We start from the raw sequence: 14,392 nt of genomic DNA on the forward strand, positions 1-14,392 counted from the left end.
TGCTTTACAATTGATTTCATGTGTATTTAAAACAGTTTAATTTTACGATTTATTTTATTTCCAGATACGTTTAGATCCTGATACAGTGCGACTGGTAGCGGCTAAATTTGTTGACCGAAATCAGAATGGATGGATATTTTATCGGGATTTTATTAGATATCTTAAGAAATTTTTGCCTAAAGAGCCGTAAGTTTTTTTTAATTATCATTGCAGGTACCAAAATTTTAATTTTGACTTTCATGATTTTTAATTTCTTCAATATTAACAGAGTTAAACCATAATTTAAGACGAAGATTAAAATGATGTGATTTGGATGTTGTTCATCAGTTTAAGTGAACTTCTGACTGTTACCGTCTTTCATAATTTTTTACAGACAAAGTAGCTTCGAACAGCAGTTGCAGAGTCGAACAAACTCACCGTAAGTACTTCTTGTTTTGAAGTCTTGTAAACTGTAATATAATTACAAAGTAGACTAGTTTTAGAACAGCTGTAAAAAAATTTTATCAGAGTTACTGTATACTCTGGCCAATCTGGTGTGGTGTCACCTAAGATTTAGATCAAGGACTTCAGACACCTAATTAGCATGACACAAAATTTTTTTCACAAATTCTTCAATTCTCCTTTTTTTTTTTAATCAGTGATGACTTTAACAATTGGTAATTTGGAATTCTACAATAAAATGTGTTTAAACAATATTCCTGATAAAAAAACCTGAGATATTTTGATATTTTACCAATTTGATGAATGCTTAATTACCAAGGTAGTAGATTTTTTCCTTTCAATTTATGTATCATGATCTTGTGACCTTTGGACTTGAATTTTGAAATAATTTCTTACAACTGATATTCGGAGACTTTCAATTGATTATCTGAGGTTTGAAATATGACATCATTTTCTTCACATTGAACAGGATGGATGACCTCAACCCACAGATACATCGAACATTTGGAAAAACATTACAGATTGCCAAGCAACAACTAGCTGATGAAAAAATACGAATAAACATGTCTGCGATTAGGAAGGATTTTGAATCACGGGATAAGCCTTATAGAGGACGTTTGTCAGAGCATGAGGTATTGATTGATATTGGTGACAGTGTCGAAATATTGTCCAAAACTAAACAGAAAGCAGCATAAGAACAGACTATTATGGTGGTACAAGACAGGCGCAGGTTTTTCCATAATTTTGTTAGTAGTAGGCTGTGTAGTGAAAGTAGGAGGCTGGTGAAGCTAGCCGACCCAAGCCGCAACGCGGCGAGATGGGGGTGGCCTGCCGTGTACGTGTAGTCGTGTACGGAACATTATTACGGAACTGGATTGGTGTAGACGGCCAAATGATCATAGTAGCCGGTCAAATTGGCCGGTGACCAGCTCTTATGGAAAACCCTGCAGACGTTATTGTTTCGTAATAAATTGAATTGATACATTTGGCAACTGTTTTTCCAATCAGAATGTGAAAGTTATGTCAACCACACCATACAAAACCAGCTTAGCGATAACTTTATGAGGATACTATATACATACTACATAGTGAGTTTGGTACTAGGTTTGAAAGAGCTGCCTGAATAATTACATACTTTCTCTTTACCAGATCCTTGATGTGTTGCGCAATAACAAAGTAAATCTGCCGAGTGACGTCTTCAAAGATCTCCTCTACATGAAAAGGCGGAGGCCTCATGATGGACAGTTCGAGTGAGTAGTATGTGCACAGTAGCAGCATGGAATGATACATGCATAAGTCTACAAACAGTTTTCATGTGTAAAATCTTTCTCAATGTAAAAAAAAAACTGAAAAAAGATTTTAATATAAATTTGAAACCTGGTTTTCATAGTTTTATTACCCTTGTGTGAACCAAGCAAGTTTGAGTTATTTCTGGAAAGTATTTCAGGGTTATAAGGGCAAGGTCTAGTAATTCAATTGTGATGTAAGTTAACAGTTGCCATGGAAATCCAGAAAAGTATAAACTCATAGATAGCTTCCATTGAAACCCTTTGCAAAATACTGCCTTGGAGAATAGTGTGAACTCTCACATTTCTTATATCAAAATTTGTTCCTTTTAGATGGTGGGGAATTTTGGCGCATTGATACATTGTTCTCCTTAAAGGAGATATTGTTCTCAATGTTGTTTATTTCTTTGACAGCTGGGAGGCTTTTCTTGGTGTGTTGGAGATGATCCAGCCCGACGCCACCGGCCTAGATATCCCACGCAGCAAGCGTCCGTTAGAGTATGCTAAGCCCACACTGGAAACATTTGAGTCCTGGCCTAGAAGCTCTCCTCGCAGAGACTACCCATCCTACAATGGGTATCGACAGCAATCAGATCGCCCACCTGAAGATAACTGGCAGCACAATGGTTACCAACCCTCTTTCAGCAACAGAGACACATATAATCAGGGATACAACGGCAACATGTCTTACAGACGGGAGCCGTCCCCAAGCCGTGCTCAACAGATGTCCTATAGAAGTGAAGATGTAAGAATACTCCTTATTCACCATGTATTGCGCCACAGCTATTCTTTCTCCAGCACTCTCTATTTTTTTCCATCAATTCCTTTCCTCCTGGTGCCTTAGTCATGACTTAGAAGCCTTCCAAGACTGTGGTCTTCAGCATCAATTAACATACATCCTCCACCTCATTTAGTTAAAATTAAGCTCTGTGTTGTACACACTTGTCAGATTGTTTCGCTATGTGACATTATCCTTTGGCACATGAACATTACCAGACACCCATGCATGAAGTGATTTGAATTCTATCAGAAATGTTTCATGTAGTCAATGGTAACCATATATTTATATATAGAAGTAGGTCCAATGAAGGATGAAAAGTTTTGATATTTTGCTACCTGAACAAAAGTGTCTTGAATGTATTGGGGGTGAGGTCTTATAGTTATATACTGGTTGTACTTAGAGACTTAAACAAAGGGAGTTACATACTGGAGGTACTCAGGGACTTAAACTAAGGGAGTTACATACTGGTGATACTCGGGGACTTAAACTAAGGGATTTACATACTGGAGGTACTCAGGGACTTAAACTAAGGGAGTTACATACTGGTGATACTCGGGGACTTAAACTAAGGGATTTACATACTGGTGGTACTCAGGGACTTAAACTAAGGGAGTTACATACTGGTGGTTCTCAGGGACTTAAACTAAGGGAGTTACATACATGTGGTACTCAGGGACTTAAACTAAGGGAGTTACATACTGGTGGTACTCAGGGACTTAAACTAAGGGAGTTACATACTGGTGGTACTCAGGGACTTAAACTAAGGGAGTTACATACTGGAGGTACTCAGGGACTTAAACTAAGGGATTTACATACTGGTGGTACTCAGGGACTTAAACTAAGGGAGTTAAATACTGGTGGTACTCAGGGACTTAAACTAAGGGAGTTACTCAGGGACTTAAACTAAGGGAGTTACATACACGTGGTACTCAGGGACTTAAACTAAGGGAGTTACATACACGTGGTACTCAGGGACTTAAACTAAGGGAGTTACATACACGTGGTACTCAGGGACTTAAACTAAGGGAGTTACATACTGGAGGTACTCAGGGACTTAAACTAAGGGATTTACATACTGGTGGTACTCAGGGACTTAAACTAAGGGAGTTACATACTGGTGGTTCTCAGGGACTTAAACTAAGGGAGTTACATACATGTGGTACTCAGGGACTTAAACTAAGGGAGTTACATACTGGTGGTATTCAGGGACTTAAACTAAGGGAGTTACATACTGGTGGTACTCAGGGACTTAAACTAAGGGAGTTACATACTGGAGGTACTCAGGGACTTAAACTAAGGGATTTACATACTGGTGGTACTCAGGGACTTAAACTAAGGGAGTTACATACACGTGGTACTCAGGGACTTAAACTAAGGGAGTTACATACACGTGGTACTCAGGGACTTATACTAAGGGAGTTACATACTGGAGGTACTCAGGGACTTAAACTAAGGGAGTTACATACTGGAGGTACTCTGTGACATAAACTTAGGGGGTACTTTAGGACTAAAACAATCTAAAGTCTTGTTCAGACTGGTATATATTATATTTTTTAACAGATCATCTGATTTTAATATTTTTTTTAATATATTGAATGGCACAAAATTATATTCATTTTTGTTTTCTTTCTTAAGGAAAAAAAAGGAAAGGTTGGCAAAAGAAATATCTCTTAATAGTTTCCACTTACTCCTTTTATCACTTTAATTTGCATGATCTACAATTATCACTAAACCTACATAATTATGTAACACTGTACAGGACAAAAACCTGTAGAAAACATTACACTAGGTACCGTAACCCTCGGCATGATACTGATCTGTTTCACAGACTAATTAAGTCTTTTTATGCCATCACAATTTTAAAGGGATGGGGAATATATGTAGTGCTAACCATGTCCATCCCATCACATCCCATTCTCAATTCACGTCATAGCTCCAATAACTTCATATATGAATGCAAAGGTCATGTATGAAAATCCCCCAATTTTACATATGTCAAGGTTGAAGATTAAGGTCAAGGATACTATAAAAATAGATTTGAAAAATCCCCATTCAATTAAGTGATATATATCTCAAGGCCAGATTTCATTTATTAAAGAATTTTTACAAAGGTCAATTTTGACAATACCTCAAATGAGTTTGTGTCGGGGTCAAGGTCACTATTTCTTATTATAGAAAATCAACAACCCATTCAGTGACATCTTTCATGTAACTTTATTTCTGAAGGTATTTCAACTGAAATACCTGAAATAAGTTTGTGTCAAAGTCACATTCATTATTTGTTCTGTGGATTTATTTCTGAAGTAGTGGAACAGTAAAAAAGTTAAATATGTAATATATCTCTTTTAAAAAGGCTGCATGATTTAGAATTTCACTTTAGTTATCTGTCTCCTGCACATCATTGATCCCTTAATTTAAACAATGAGTTACTCTCAAAAACATGATGTAGTGAACAGTTGTAGAAATAATCTGTAGGGCTTATAATTACCCACCTGATGTATGATGTACTTAAAATCAAAATGTAGTCAAATTAATCTGCTTAGACATATAAATAGAATTTGATTTTTTTATGTCATAATAGATTTGTTTCTGAAATTAGGTTAGTTGGATTTGAGTTTCAAAAAGAAGATAATTTAATTCTCATAAATTCATAATTACATACATCAAATGTTTTCTGGGGCTAGGGAACATTATCAGAGGGAGAAATCTTGAAAGCATATTGGTGAATTAAACGTCAGACCTTGAGTCTTTTAGGCAGATTTATAAATGGTTTTAATATATAGTAGAGCGTAGTGTATTTATTAGTGTTGCTAAGCAACAGGGTGTCATGTGATGAGTAACATTGGGTTCCTTGTCTGATACCACAGGTCAGCTCTAGATACCCACCAATAACCAAATATCCCCCACCAGAGTCACCCCGACAGTTGCAGGATGAGATTTACAAGATGGAAAATGAAATTAAGGCATTGCAAGAACGAAATGAGGTAATGCTCTCAGTGAAAAGGTGTTTATAGTGACCAAACAATTGTGGTTTTGTGGCATTGTTTGCTCTTTCATGTTACTAATTGAAGGAATTCAAGGTGTTCTTTTTATTAAGAGTCATTAACATGAATTCAGATTAAAAAAAAATGTTGTTGATGTTGACACTTACTGACATCTGCTTCTCATCTACTGCCAGAGTGATTGCTAAAGATTTCAAAAATCAAGATTATGTTATGGGTTGTTTTATCAGGCCCTGCAGCAAAATTTCCTGTGCTCCTCCCCATCGATTTTTTTTTTCTCTGTCTGCATATCCAGCAATTTTTGTTTCTGGAATCAATTTCCAGAAGGTGACCATTTTTGGTATTTCTGATGGTGATGTAGAGTGATATGTAGATACAGTCCTTTTTTTACCAGTATTTCAATCTTATTGAGGTGGTCAGGTGGCCATTGGTAATACATTTGCCTTTCACCTAAACATACAGGATTGAATTTCCCGAGCAGACATGAAATGGTATACCCTTGTAAAATAAATAAATTTTATCATAAGCCCTTTATGTAAATTTAGGGTCACAGTCCAACTTTTTGTATGTTATGTATCTGCATACTGGAAAAAAATTATTGTCCTGTATTATGAAGCAGGGCTGGTTGATAAATCAAGAGGTCTGCCACTGACCATTGGTCAAGGTCATCAGGTCAATGGTCAAGGTAGCTGAAGTCATCTTAGATTTCTACACCAAATCGAGGTTGTGAATAAACCGCGACAATTTTGACGGATATCAGTCAGGATCTATGTGACTTGTTTTCTAGTTCTGATTTCTATCTGTTGGTAATTTTAATACATTCTGGAATATACATACTTGAAGCTTTGATTTGTGTAAAGGGAGAGTGCATGGACAATGTAATTCAAATTGTTACCTCCCCTGAAGAGATTTTCTGTGATGTTGTCCTAACTCATTCTGATTACCTCTTAACCTGTGTTTTGTGTGGTGTGTTTATTGAATTGATCATTGATTGGATTTCTTGTTATTTTATTTCCTAATTATTAATTTAAGGAGCTTGTAAGTATATCTATGGTATAGTGTAACTTTCTATATCTTAAATGTGTGAATCCTATCACACATTTGAAATCTTTAAAAAAAAAAAACATCTTCTGGATTAGGTGTCTACCTTTTTTCCTCTTCTCTGTGATATCACTTACAGTAAAATATTTGTAAAATATTCATGAATAGATTGATATCTACTAGAATGAATACACTAGTGATCTGAAAATTATCTGGTGGTGTTGGTATAAAAGTATTAAAGTGATATGGAGTACAACAAATCAACAGGGCATTCTGCGACACCTTGGATGTAGAATTGATAATACACGGTATAAAAGATAAAATTGCAGGAAGTTAATGATTTATCATTCATTGAAGCATATTTTACTGAATAACACTCAGATAGATATACCATAGATGTTCTATCTACATACACCAGCGTTTATCTGACAATAACACTCAGATAGATATACCATAGATGTTCTATCTACATACACCAGCGTTTATCTGACAATAACACTCAGATAGATATACCATAGATGTTCTATCTACATACACTGCTGTTTGTCTGACAACAACACTCAGATAGATATACCATAGATGTTCTATATACATACACCAGCGTTTATCTGACAATAACACTCAGATAGATATACCACAGATGTTCTATATACATACACTGCTGTTTGTCTGACAACAACACTCAGATAGATATACCATAGATGTTCTATATACATACCCTGCTGTTTGTCTGACAACAACACTCAGATAGATATACCATAGATGTTCTATATACATACACCAGCGTTTATCTGACAATAACACTCAGATAGATATACCATAGATGTTCTATCTACATACACTGCTGTTTGTCTGACAACAACACTCAGATAGATATACCATAGATGTTGTATGTACATACACCAGCGTTTATCTGACAATAACACTCAGATAGATATACCATAGATGTTCTATCTACATACACCAGCGTTTATCTGACAATAACACTCAGATAGATATACCATAGATGTTCTATCTACATACACCAGCGTTTATCTGACAACAACACTCAGATAGATATACCATAGATGTTCTGTCTGCATACACCAGCGTTACTCTGACAACAACACTCAGATAGATATACCATAGATGTTCTATCTACATACACTGTCGTTTGTCTGACAACAACACTCAGATAGATATACCACAGATGTTCTATCTACATACACTGTCGTTTGTCTGACAACAACACTCAGATAGATATACCACAGATGTTCTATCTACATACACTGCTGTTTGTCTGACAACAACACTCAGATAGATATACCACAGATGTTCTGTCTACATACCCTCGCACTACTCTGACAACAACACTCAGATAGATATACCATAGATGTTCTATCTACATACACTGTCGTTTGTCTGACAACAACACTCAGATAGATATACCATAGATGTTCTATCTACATACACTGTTGTTTGTCTGACAACAACACTCAGATAGATATACCATAGATGTTCTATCTACATACACTGTTGTTTGTCTGACAACAACACTCAGATAGATATACCATAGATGTTCTATCTACATACACTGTTGTTTTTCTGACAACAACACTCAGATAGATATACCATAGATGTTCTATCTACATACACTGTTGTTTGTCTGACAACAACACTCAGATAGATATACCATAGATGTTGTATGTACATAGGGGAGCTATCAATGTGTGATCAGAATTTCAGTATTTAAAAGAGAAAGATTTGATGATAAATTGTGCATTATTCTGAAGATACCTTAATGCACTGTCTTGTCAGGAAAAGCTGTTTAACACCATCGTTAAATCTACCCATCCTTTGTTTATTCTTCCTTGTAGTTTGTTCTATTCAGAAAAAAAAAAACGATTTATTCACTTTGTCTAAATTTCTCAGATTTCCTCAGATGTCCTCAGATTTCTTTATACACTAATAACAAAATAATTAATCAAGTATATTTTTTCAACCTTACACAATCAGCGTTAATTTACAGGTAACCAGATGTCTTTTAACATGTACACAATTCCATAAAAGATTACGGATATACTTTAGTGATAGAATCATTTTAAGATAATATTACTTGTATGATATACATTGATGATGAAAATTCAATAATAAACACTGTAAAAGGCAATATGTTTTCTTTCTTAGAGAGCATCGTGTGTCTGCAAGAGTCTATCAAACACTTTCTACTTACCGTACATATTCGCGTATAATGCGCACTCGCGTATAGTGCGCAGGTACTTTTTGGAGATCAGATTTAAAAAAAAAAAAAAATCTACAGAAAAATTAATTGACTGGTCACTGCGACGAAACATTTGATGTGGTCTGATCCATTGATAATTAGGAAACCACAATGAGCATGACCCTAACACATGTAATTACCTTAAGTAAACAAATTTATTTTGGGGAAAAAAGAAGATAAATATATTGTAGCACGGTTGATTCTTTTCTACAGTTTTCTAACATGAAAACTTGTACAGACATATGTGGTAAATGATAATATTGATTTCTTAGAATGCGTGATATTGAACAGAAAAAAAAAATGACTTACAGATTAGATGTATATATAAAATGTAATTATATGACTGCCATCATCAACACAAAAACCATACAGAAACTTGTAATTAGAAAAATACTGTATTGTTTTTTTTTTTTTTTTTGGTATATATATTGAGATTCTGGTTGTAGGATTTTCTCAGGTCATTCAGAAGCTCTACGCTCTACTCCTTCATCTACAGAAGATGCTGATCTTCTGTTCACTTACAGTATTACAGCAGAATTTTGACATGAAGTCTGTGAAACCTTACATACAATTATTGCATATCTTAAAAACTTCGAAAACTTTGAAAAATTTGAAACAATATGTGGAAATTTCAAATTATATAGAATTTTCAATACGATGACACTTTTGTTTTGGTCCAATTTACAGGAGTTGATGCGTCAAAAACAGGAGGAAAGACAGGAGCTTTTCTCCACAATTACGAGTCTAGGAAAAACTCTGTACGGGATTGATGAGTTGAGGTATCGGTCATCAGGTAAGCTTACAGACATCATCGGGCTGAATAAATGATTATAGACATGTAGTATAATTCAGGTGTGTGTGTGTGAGAGGTTTTGCTGTACAAACTATGGCCACTCTTCATTATAGACAGGTGTTTGAGGGTTTTCTGTTCAGATAATTGGAACTGTCCACTATAGACAGGTTACATAGACTGTATTGTTTTTTTTTTTTTTTTGGTATATATATTGAGATTCTGGTTGTAGGATTTTAGGTCATTCAGAACATGTGTGTGAGGTTTTACTGAGGGACTATGGGCACTGTTCATTGTAGACAGGTATATGAGAGATTTTATTGTAGGGACTAACGAAACTTTTCATTATAGACAGGTATGTAAGAGATTTTACTGTAGGGACTAAGGGCACTTTTCATTATAGACAGGTATGTAAGAGATTTAATTGTAGGGACTAAGGGCACTGTTCATTGTAGACAGGTATATGAAAGATTTTATTGTAGGGACTAACGAAACTTTTCATTATAGACAGGTATGTAAGAGATTTTACTGTAGGGACTAAGGGCACTTTTCATTATAGACAGGTATGTAAGAGATTTTACTGTAGGGACTAAGGACACTTTTCATTATAGACAGGTATGTAAGAGATTTAATTGTAGGGACTAAGGGCACTGTTCATTGTAGACAGGTATATGAAAGATTTTATTGTAGGGACTAACGAAACTGTTCATTATAGACAGGTATGTGAGAGATTTAATTGTAGGGACTAATTGCACTTTTCAGTATAGACAGGTATGTAAGAGATTTTACTGTAGGGATTATGAGCCCTGTCCAAAAATGAAGAAAATGATTTAAGCACTTAGAGTTATGTAGCCCTGGTAAGTTTACTAGTCAGAAAATACCGCTTGACTAGAGAAAACTTCTCTTTAGCTCAATCGATTGAGCATGAGACTAGTAAGCCAGGAGTCTCAGGTTTGAATCCTGGAGGAGGTGATGAAATATATTATCTCTGTTACATTGGTGCCCATGTAGGGACTCCTGCCTTACTAGTCCCTGGACTCTGTGACCTCTGCTACAGTTACAAATAGGAAATGTCCATGAAAGTCTGCAGTTGTATAAAGTAAAATATTTTGGGATGTGTTAGGCCGCGTTTACATAATTTTTTGTTTATGTGTTTTAGGACGAGTTTACATCGACGAAGTGTTGGAAGAATCGGTCAAACACAGATTACCACTTCCCAGGAAATACTTGCAGGATGCGGCTGATAAATGCATGAATGCTAAAAGAATGGTAGACATTCAGAAATACCTCGACCTGGTCAAGGCGCTTGCCATCAACTGATCAGGCGTTACCTTGGACATTAGTCACCATGGCAACAAACACTCATTATCGAAGATCTGTGATATACCTAAACCTCCGTCCACCTTAGACTCAGCCGAGTCCCACCTCATACTGTACTTAAAGTACATCTAGTTAATTTATTTGAAATATATGTAGCTAATTATAACAATATCATTCTGCAGTTAAAGTTTCATGATAAAGGGAACTTTTCAGACTTACTTACAAGAGAGTTGTATTTACCACAATGTATCTGAGGGCATCACCCCTTCCTGAGGACATTTCCGTATGGTATATGATACATGCTAATGTAACCACCTTTGTTTGCCTTATCATAGCATTATCATCCTAATCCTGGCTTATGACTGGGTACCCTGCACACAAGGATACAGATGATATTTATATAAAAGTTTACATGAACCATTATTTGCCATTGCCCCTGTAGAAACTCTGGTCTACTGGTCTGAGTTAATCTACCGTATAAATTCTCCGTAGTTGAGTGGGCAGAAAGTAGAAGGAATTGTCTTCAATATTTTCCAATGGTATCAACAGAGCTTGTGGAAATTTGTATTTTTCTTTTTTTTTTTTTTTGTTTGTTTTTTTTTTCCTGACCCCTTGTTTAGCAACCATATAAAACAAATGTTTATATACAAAAAGGGAGGTTGTCTCAACTTATTGTCGCCATCATAAACTTGAATGCATTTTCTGCAGTGCTGTTTCCTTCCGTTGTCCTACACAAGGTTTTACTTTTGACCTCTCTCTGGAAATCAAGCTGACTGAGGGCATCACATCATGGTTCCCCATTCAACTCTTAGACTCACCTACAAAGTTTTATCACATTTTACAAGTTACCATGTTTTTATTTCGCAAGTCATGGTAATTCATCTCCAAAGCCTTTGATTTGTATTTTGTCCTAATCCTTTGTGCCATCTTAACAGTCACAATTGGTCTGACTCCATAGCTGTGATTCAACAACAAAATGATTCACTAAAATGACACAATATTGTATCATAAATGTACATCAACATGAATCAAAATATGAAAAGTGCTATTGTGTTGATGATCCTACAATAGAGATACACTATGATATCTGAGATGTCTATATTAATTACTTTTCTAATTAAATGTACGTTTTGTCTAAAGATTGTTATATGTATAAATCTAATGATGTATTTTTTCCTAACCTTACAAAAGATTTTAATGTTCTTCTATATATTATATATATATACATTTAAATATAAACACACTTGTTTAAATGTCTAATTAACTAGCTCTGTTATCAGTGTTTATGAGGTGAAATATTATTGAAGTCTGACTGTCCACTAAATCAGGAGATTTTTCTGACATTCAGTTACCAAAATATGAAAGACTATAGAATTTAACCTCTTGGGACCATTCAAACATGCAGTCTTGTTTAGTAAAGGCAATTTGTAAAATTATAAAGATATTGTAGTGAGTACAGAGTGTTAGAGGCACTGTACAGTCACTAAGCTCATGACTAAAGCCGTAAGTTTATTCATTTAGTGATCTAGACTGCAAGGTTTGGTGCAAAATGCCATGTCACATCTCTTGAGAGTTCTATCTAGGGGAGATAATCCCCAGTTTTTGCTATGATATCAACTTGTCAGGGAAAGGAAGCCTGAATGCCTCAGTTTAGTCATATCTACTGAATAATTGTACCTACAGATATTATGTAGCTTCATCCTACTGCATTTATACATCATTCAAATCCTTGACCTTTGAAATGATAAAAAAATCAATATGATGGAATTCAAAAGTCACAAAATTTTTACACATATCTTACAAAAATTCACTTTAACACTAAAGATTTGGATAAGAATATGACAAGTATTCTTTTTCTATTCATTGGATATGCCATTAATTAAATTCTTTATGATATAAGCTAACACAAGGCTGTGATCGTCATTATCACGAGTTATTGATAAGTTGTAGGCTATAACAGGGACTTGACAAGCACTAGGTTTTGACTAGACTGTTATGGGCAGAAGGTTGTCATCAACCTCTGGTATATACATGTAGTAGGTTATCACCAGGCTTCCTTTCATTTCGTGGGTTTCACATTTTTCAGGTATCCATGAAAAATATTTCGCAACATTATAAATATTTGACATCGTTTCGAAATATATCCTTTACAATTGTAATTATTGTTGAAATTATTCAACATCATAATTACAAAGTAGCAAGATAACCAGGTCTTTGTGGATGTCATGAAAAAAATATTGGAATCATTATGACATAATTATGCTAATCTTGATTACTAAAATAGGAAGATGTTGCTCACTCCAATATGTTTTAGCTATCTTGTTTAATTGTAACAAATATCTTTGAAATTAGTAACTCATTTTATTCATATTAAAACCTTAAAACTTGGGTGTCATGATGAAAGCATATCAAAGAAAATTCTTGTGATCAATATTTATTTGTACATAATATGATCATCTGTGACATTGTGTTCTGGTAGAAATCATTTTGTATAAACTTGTAGATCTCATCAATCATATGGCCATTTATTCAGTAGGTAAATCATGGATCATTCTAGATTCTTATAATCAAAACAAACAAGGGTAACTGTAGTGAGCAATTATCTCCCTTGTTTTGATAGTTGTAATGGATTTTTTCTGTACTAGATCAGTTATTTCCCCTTATTTTTTTGTAGCACCACTTTATTTAAGTGGGTAAAATATTTTCTGATAAGGTATCCAACATATGATATCATGATTTCAATGCAAAAATTAGCTTACATTCTGGGTGTTAATTGCCGTGCTGAATCAGTTATCTCCCTTGATCAGACTAAAGTATGTACTGGAATAAATTAGTGTGCTGAATCAGTTATCTCCCTTGATCAGATTAAATTATGTATCAGAGGAAATTGATGTGCTGAATCTGATACATTCATGCTGTAAATATTTGACGAAGTTTTGGACCTTTTTTTTGTATGGTGCATACAACAAATTACATGTGGATACAAGTAATTATTTCAAAGCCATCAGTTAATTTTCACAACATCATTTAACATTCTAGAAATTTTATTTCTCCAAGTATTAGATACAAATTTGTTTGCATTGTCCCAACTGGCATGCTGACAATATTCAGAGTTATATCCCTTTGTTGTTTGGGATTTCCTGCTCACAGAAAATGACTTTGTAATCTCATTCAGATAAATTGTCCATAAAATTTGATAGTAAAATTATTATCAAAGACAGGAAGCTACTGTTTATTAATTCTGTGTTATTGTTTAGTCACCCCAAGTCAATGTTTACTCTTTATGTGCTAGTGATTATGTTGGTCTCCCTTTTATTTTGTGATACTCATTATGAAAGACTCCACGTGTTTAGTCTGTTACTATGTTAATACATTAATTACTAGCTACTTTACAACTACTGGATGTTTTAGTTTATATTTGTGTATAACATCATCTAGAAAAGTCTGTGATATTTACATCGAACTATTTAC

The 14,392-nt window shown here is 34.7% G+C and overlaps 1 protein-coding gene across 1 annotated transcript in view; it reads left to right on the plus strand.

The window, feature by feature from the left end:
• Positions 1–10,921, plus strand: part of LOC132545645 (uncharacterized) — a 28,356-nt gene extending 17,435 nt beyond the window's left edge. The window contains exons 7-16 of the mRNA XM_060209341.1: positions 65–186; positions 374–418; positions 911–1,073; positions 1,591–1,691; positions 2,142–2,472; positions 4,144–4,158; positions 5,376–5,492; positions 9,184–9,189; positions 9,499–9,604; positions 10,761–10,921. Coding sequence (XP_060065324.1) covers positions 65–186; positions 374–418; positions 911–1,073; positions 1,591–1,691; positions 2,142–2,472; positions 4,144–4,158; positions 5,376–5,492; positions 9,184–9,189; positions 9,499–9,604; positions 10,761–10,921 — 1,167 coding nt within the window. The remainder of the gene's footprint in view (positions 1–64; positions 187–373; positions 419–910; positions 1,074–1,590; positions 1,692–2,141; positions 2,473–4,143; positions 4,159–5,375; positions 5,493–9,183; positions 9,190–9,498; positions 9,605–10,760) is intronic.
• The last annotated feature ends 3,471 nt before the right edge of the window (positions 10,922–14,392 follow it).

This window comes from Ylistrum balloti, unplaced genomic scaffold (assembly GCF_031769215.1).
Source record: "Ylistrum balloti isolate Yb309-2 unplaced genomic scaffold, AGI_CSIRO_Ybal_v1 Utg369850, whole genome shotgun sequence".
NCBI classification, from domain to species: Eukaryota; Metazoa; Mollusca; class Bivalvia; order Pectinida; family Pectinidae; genus Ylistrum; species Ylistrum balloti.